Here is a 6,383-nt window from a genome sequence, read left to right as displayed (position 1 = left end):
CTACGAAAAGTAGTAAATTGAGTTAGGCATAATGATGCATTTTAAAATATCTTTTTTTCCTTCATCTTTTCAATGTTGACATACATCTGCTTGTGTAGCTGTCAATCTGGGCTATTCCAGCCAAAACCAGCTAGATGTGTAGCATGACTCTCTTAAATATCACTGAAAAAAAATGTGTGCAGGTTTTGGACGATGCATATATAGAATGTAAATCATCATTTTGTTTTCTTGAACAATGAGGGCGCATTGAACTGTTCCGAAATATGAAAAAGTTGTACATCATTTGTGCGCTTTCCTTGAGTGGTGTTAGAGGGGAAGCACGGGTCTGCCATCCCAAAGGCATGTAGAACGAGAATAAATCTGGTGACGTGGTGGGAACTCCAGAATGGAGCACATTTTGGGTCAAATTTACGATAAAATTCTGGCAAGTTTGCATTCTTGAAGCAGCCCCAGAATTTTTGTGCTTGTAAACTGCTGCATGGGGATTAGCTTCACATAAAAATATCAAGCTGATCTATATTCATTGTTTAACCAAGCGTTTGAGAATATCAAGCATTTGCAAACAATTTTTTTTTTCAGACAGTGTATTCACATATAGGTCGTCTAATAGAAATCTTCCCTTATTTGTATAACCAGTCCTCTCCTATAACATATTGAAAATCTACAGATTTATTTTTCTTTAAAAAAAACAAAAAAATGTCACCATTATACGCTGCAGCTTGTTCGTCAATTGATGTCGTCTAGGAAGCAAAAAAAAAAAAAAAGAGAGGGAGAGATGCCTTTGTGGCTGTCTCCATCGAAAATCGACACTATGCTTTTCTATTTTGAGAACCTACAGGTGTATTTGTTCTTGCGCAAGAAAAATGTTTCGTCAGCTCATTCATATCCCATATATATGACGCTGTAGCACACTTTGTACAAATTTTGCATTCTACTGTTCTGCCCAGTTCTACAGATTAGTTGCAGTCGCTGCTTCATAACAGCTTTGTCAACATTTATGATTGTTTTCACATAACTGCAGTCATCTGGAATGAGAGCAAATCTCATCATTTCAAGGACAGACCCTCTCCTATAGGATGTTCAGAATCTGCTGGCATGTGTTTTCTGTAGATCTTATTGCATCAGCTGACCATATTGGCTCAGATCATGTCAGAATGCGACGTAACAGCTTTTGGAAACCATTTATTATGATCTCGTGTGCCCTTCTCCCACAACAGACAACACATGTCTTTGGCAGTCAGCCACAACGTATGCAGACTTCAAGCTTTCTTCCACCCGGAGGAACAGCTTACAGATCTGCAGGCATCAGAATATCTGTAATAGGGAGCTGTAATCTAGCCCTATAGATGCCAAGTTTTTAAATGGTACTGCGAACACAGTCATAGTACCCTTTATCACGGCACAAAGCATTTATGTCAAAGTCATGCTTGTTGAGGCAAAGGCATGCTTGCCAAAGCCAAAGAGGCAAAGCGATGCTTATGGAGGGTTTTATTATGCCCTGCTGCTCAGTGTATGGGGGCTTCTGCTTTTATCTGGAGCCAACCAATAAAAAAATTGTGAGGAAAGAAATATGCCACCTTCAGTCGCCATCGACCAAGCAAACAAAAGCAAAGCAAGCAAAGGTGGTTGTTATTCACTCTGCTATGTGATTGTGTTCATGTTAAGTCACCCGTTTGGATCTGTTAGTACCACCTAGCTTCCTTTTAATGAAACATGTATGTGACCGCATGGAGGACAAAGAGGAGGAATTAGCTGGTTTGGCGTAGAGCTCTCACACTGGCATAGCTGGTCAAAAAGAAAATGTGGGCCATACATCACATAAAACACAAATACCAGTATATTTTCAGCAACCACTGGTTAATTTCTAGTAGGCGCGGTGCATAATGGGTGTCCATGGACTGATTTTTTTTATTCTTGGAGAAATCATATTTCGCATATCGCATCATATATAGGCATTTCGAGAGTCTGTCCAGTACCTGTTTCCTGCATTTATCTGAACGTAGGCTCACAAGGGAAACCACAGGCAGGAAAGTATACAGGCAGGTTCCGATTTCACGATTCTACGGTTCTGAGGCTGGAACACACACAGATGGACAAACACAACACATTCACAAGGTATCGGTATCGGGCTTTTGTCGTCGATCGTCACTTTTCAACTCTCCGATTTCACAACCAAGGCAGCCCTGCAGGAGAATGGCGATGTCCGCGACAATGTTCATGATATAGCAGGTGTCCACAATAGCTGGATCCAACGCCCTGAACTGATTTGGTGACTTACAACACGAATTCAAAGTTCGACATACTCAAATTTGACAGGCGAGCAGCAGAACAAAGCATTAACTGCAGTGTCAACAGAATCCTGATAGCCGGCGAAAAATACAGTAAACGATTCGTCCAGACTCGGTACTCTCGTTCCCAGCCCACCGCAAAGAGCAACACCCAGCGGGGAACTATTTTGAGACGCGGGAGCCAAAAGCCTTCGCTGCTCTGAGGCTGTCGTGCATGTCGACCAATCAGAGACGATTTATTTTGAAAGTTTGAATCTGAAGCGTTTGTATCGCAAATGTTGATTTTTACGGCTTTATCTTTACACCGTGAATTGTTTCGTGATTTTTTTTGGGGAGTATATTCTCGAAGTTTATTTTGCGAAGTGTAAACCAGAGTGATCCCGCCCAATCGGCGCAAAGAGATCTGGTACAGCCTATAACAGCACTCCTCGGATCCGCGCAAATGGCGACTATGTTTCCGCCGCGGCGGTTTTGGCTGAGCTTCCCGGGCATGATCGTAAAAGTGTATGAACCAAAAATTTCCAACCCGCGCCTAGAGTAGAAAGGAGCGAAACACTTTCGCGACGATGACAGACATACGCCTTAGCAATTCACACTGCCTGCAGTAAATTGAAAGCACCTAGCTTTACAGAAGGGACATCCCTCCCTATCAAATATTGTGTTTTATTCAAGAACTGCCCAATTCCTATATCATTAGAGGAACCAGTGGCATCTTAGCCCGTATGAGACGTCCGGTCCGACTGTCGCGCATGCGCATTTGTTGTAGGACGCGTGATTTCTCTCAAACTACCACGCTTTCAGTCGGTTCGACCGATTCACATTTGCATCTCGAAGCAAGATGGCGGCTCCTTCCAGCAAGTGGAAAGTTGAGTTGTTGAGTTGTAGTGAAAGTTATAGTGGGAGTGCCACGTATGTTGACTGTTTCGAACAATGTGTATCGTCTGCGGGAAGTTGTTGGATGCAACGACGTTTTGGATTGGGCATTTCGCAAGCTTCCACGTCCAATCTTCCTGTGCTGCTTGGGCAGATGTGCAAGACGGGTATGTACCATTTTCTGCATTTTCAGTGAATAATGGGAGTACACTGGCAATATGGGGCCCATATTTCCAGGAATTCCCGCATATTGGCTCCAACTGTGCAAAACGGGCCTCATATTGGACCCGTATCGCCAATGACCAGACAATATGAGTGCAATATTGTGTGTTACTTATGGACGTGTTTTGATATTGATGAATGGCATGCCGCATACAACGTGCCAATTACAAAGCCCATGCTTAGCATGAACAGACATGATTTACCACGAGTTTTACTACATGCATAGTCTCTGAATTTAAACGCTGACGAAAAGTAACATCCCCATCATACTGTACATATACTGTAACGTTGGACGTTTGCAGGTGCTCCGAACCACGAAAAATATATCACTACGAACAAACAATGAGCGTCTGGAAAAAATGAATGGACGATGGAACAAGACATTCTCCATTACGCACTCGATGCCTTCTCCGTCACACAGTGCCTCGTCATGTACCGACACCATAGCTACTCGTCCGTCTCGGCAGCGCGAACACCAAGCGCACAATTACCTATATAATCGTGAATATTTTTAGAGCCTAAACTGAGTCAAGCCGCGCAAAACAAGAAGAAAGGAAACAAGATGGAGGCATATCCTACCTCTCCGATGAGTTCTGTGCTGTGCTGTTGTCAGGATCGTTGCTCCATACGTCACCAAGGCTTTCCGTGTCGTTAAATGGGCATGAGGCGGTTGGAAGGGATGCTCTCGGTCAAAAATACGAGTATTAATGTGGTATTCCGATTTGCAAACTTCTGCCGAGCAATCGCTTCGCTAGACACATATGCGTTTGTGGTTTCCGTTCTATGACGACTCGCAAGTTGAGCGATTGCGAATCTCGCCGGCTACACAAATTACCGTATTTTCACGCGTATTAGCCGCACAGCAGATAAGCCGCAGGACTCGTTTTTAGATACATTTTGAATTTTTTTTTGCAGATAAGCCGCACTCGCAGATAAGCCGCGGGAAATACGACGCGACAGCTTTGTGCGCTAAACCAGTGATGCACATAAAAAATCAATACAGACTTTATCGCTATGAAAACAGGTATCATTTATTCGACAGAAAAAAGGCTAGCATCAGAAATATTACAGAGCGGCTCACTAAGACATGTTCCAGAAGACATGATTCACTGTAACCCCTTTTGTTAAAGCTGCGTGGGGGAATATATCCGGAAGGTCAGACCACTCGAATATGGACTCGTCCCTGTTCGGTATTGTTCGTGCAATGGCAGGGCGGTCCTGTTCCGAAAAACATGACGCACTGTCTGCCCTTTCGTTTCATCCAGGGTATTGGAAAAATACCAGGGAAAGATAGTCATCAGATAAGCCGCACCCGCGCATAAGCCGCAGAGCGTCCGCGAAAACAAAAAATCTCGCATAAGCCGCGGCTAATACGCGTGAAAATACGTACATCCCCGGAAGACACGCGACGGCGAAGCAGGAAAGGCCCGCTTCAACCGGAAGCTGGCATTTGGCTTCGGAATCAATATTTTGGAATGTTTTATGAAAAACACAAATGAGCTTTGCTATAATTTTTGTATTTTCTTCTTGGAGGACATGTCGAAGTAGACACCACATTCATTTTACAATTACGGATTCCTCGCTGACACCACCTTTAAAGCGTTTCTTAACCGCTTCCAATGTAGATGAGACAGCTTACAGTATATTTACATGAAAACCAGTCACCAAACTCGTCCTGGAACGTTAAATTCACCAAGCATTCTGCCGTGCACTGAACCGACATAGTAGTCGTCCACTAGTTCACGGAAATTGGCCGAATCCATGTTCTTGCAGAGGATATCCAGGACGAACCAATCTCCCAATGCAGTAGCCTTGCATATATTCGCGACGTAATCTTTGTCAGCCTGCACGTTTCGACACCGCATTACCAGGTACCGAGCCACCGGAAATAACAGAATGATTGCTCGGTACAGGAGCGCCATAGTCGACAGTACAGCCAAAAAGACGAACCAGAACCAAAGGAAGATATATATCTTCTCGTTGATGACGTTAATGGGTAGGATACAGAGGGCATCGAACTTTTGCACATCACCCGTCGTCCCGAAGTCGTAGAACGTACACTTTGTCATCCTGGGGAAAATCTTGACCATGGGATCGAAGCGAACACCTGAGTCCCACTCCGTGAACTGTAGAACTTGTACACCGTATGTCAAGAACTCTCCACCGAGCAGGCGATCAATGAGAAACATCTGGCCAATTACGTTGGCCAAGTTCAAAATCTCCGCCAGAGCATAGCTGAAGAACAATGTGTTGTGGCTGGCGACGTTAGCGATGAGGTATCCGACCAGAAGGCCGCGTCTTTTTTCCCTCTCTGCCGGAGCCATGACGGGTTTGTCGAGGTCCAAGAGGAGCGTCTTGATTCGGCCGCCTTCTACAGCCTTCCAGAAATAGTGCGGTGTGTAAAAAAGAAGAGCTTGCAGGAAGAGTACGAAACAAACCCACTGGTAATATGCGTGGTACACACGCTTTTGCCCAGGAACGTAAGTGTCCACACCGGGATAAGGAACGTGGCTTCCAACGCGTTTTTTCCAAGCGTGCGGTAAGGAGAACGTAGTATGAATCCAGCAGAAAGTATCCAACACATTCTTCGGTACGTCTGAGAAGCTGTAGCAATCTATGGGATCACCGATATACTGTCTGGCCGTCACAACGATGCTGAATGCAACAAGTATACATACCGTAACCCTGTAGTGGAGACGAAAGATGTGGTTATCGATGACGGTAAAGTCTGTCTTAAATACCGCCTTCAGGCTGCCGAAGAGCTGGTCCATCCTTGTCCCCGATGTAGATTCACGATGTACTTTTATGTACAGTTGTTACGTGCTGGTATGCGAGCCTTATACAAGAGCCTGTCTATACGCTGGATGATGTACATATAATAGAAGTCCTATTCATGAGTCATATAATGGTGCACTCAACACCTCCTACCTACCGTCACGTCTCTCCTACGTTTGTATTCCTCTGCTTCTAGCTTACGCTTCGTAAGGGACACGTGCGAAC

General features: G+C 44.5%; 1 protein-coding gene across 1 annotated transcript; it reads right to left on the bottom strand.

Moving 5' to 3' along the window:
• Positions 1 to 4,398: 4,398 nt before the first annotated feature.
• LOC135374022 (innexin inx2-like) lies at positions 4,399 to 6,383 on the bottom strand. Its single transcript, XM_064607041.1, has 2 exons — positions 6,316 to 6,383; positions 4,399 to 6,243 (listed from the first exon to the last, which is right to left on the bottom strand). Exon 2 carries the CDS (start codon positions 6,152 to 6,154, stop codon positions 5,045 to 5,047), a length of 1,110 nt encoding a protein of 369 aa, XP_064463111.1. The 5' UTR covers positions 6,155 to 6,243; positions 6,316 to 6,383; the 3' UTR covers positions 4,399 to 5,044.

The sequence above is a fragment of the Ornithodoros turicata genome, unplaced genomic scaffold (genome assembly GCF_037126465.1).
Source record: "Ornithodoros turicata isolate Travis unplaced genomic scaffold, ASM3712646v1 Chromosome39, whole genome shotgun sequence".
In the NCBI taxonomy this organism is placed as follows: domain Eukaryota; kingdom Metazoa; phylum Arthropoda; class Arachnida; order Ixodida; family Argasidae; genus Ornithodoros; species Ornithodoros turicata.
Note: the sequence above shows the minus strand (reverse complement) of the source record. Positions and strands in the feature narration are given on the sequence as shown.

What these genes read in the sequence shown, in the direction of transcription:
- LOC135374022 (XM_064607041.1), bottom strand. Translation starts at nt 6,154, where the DNA reads ATGGACCAGCTCTTCGGCAGCCTGAAGGCGGTATTTAAGACAGACTTT.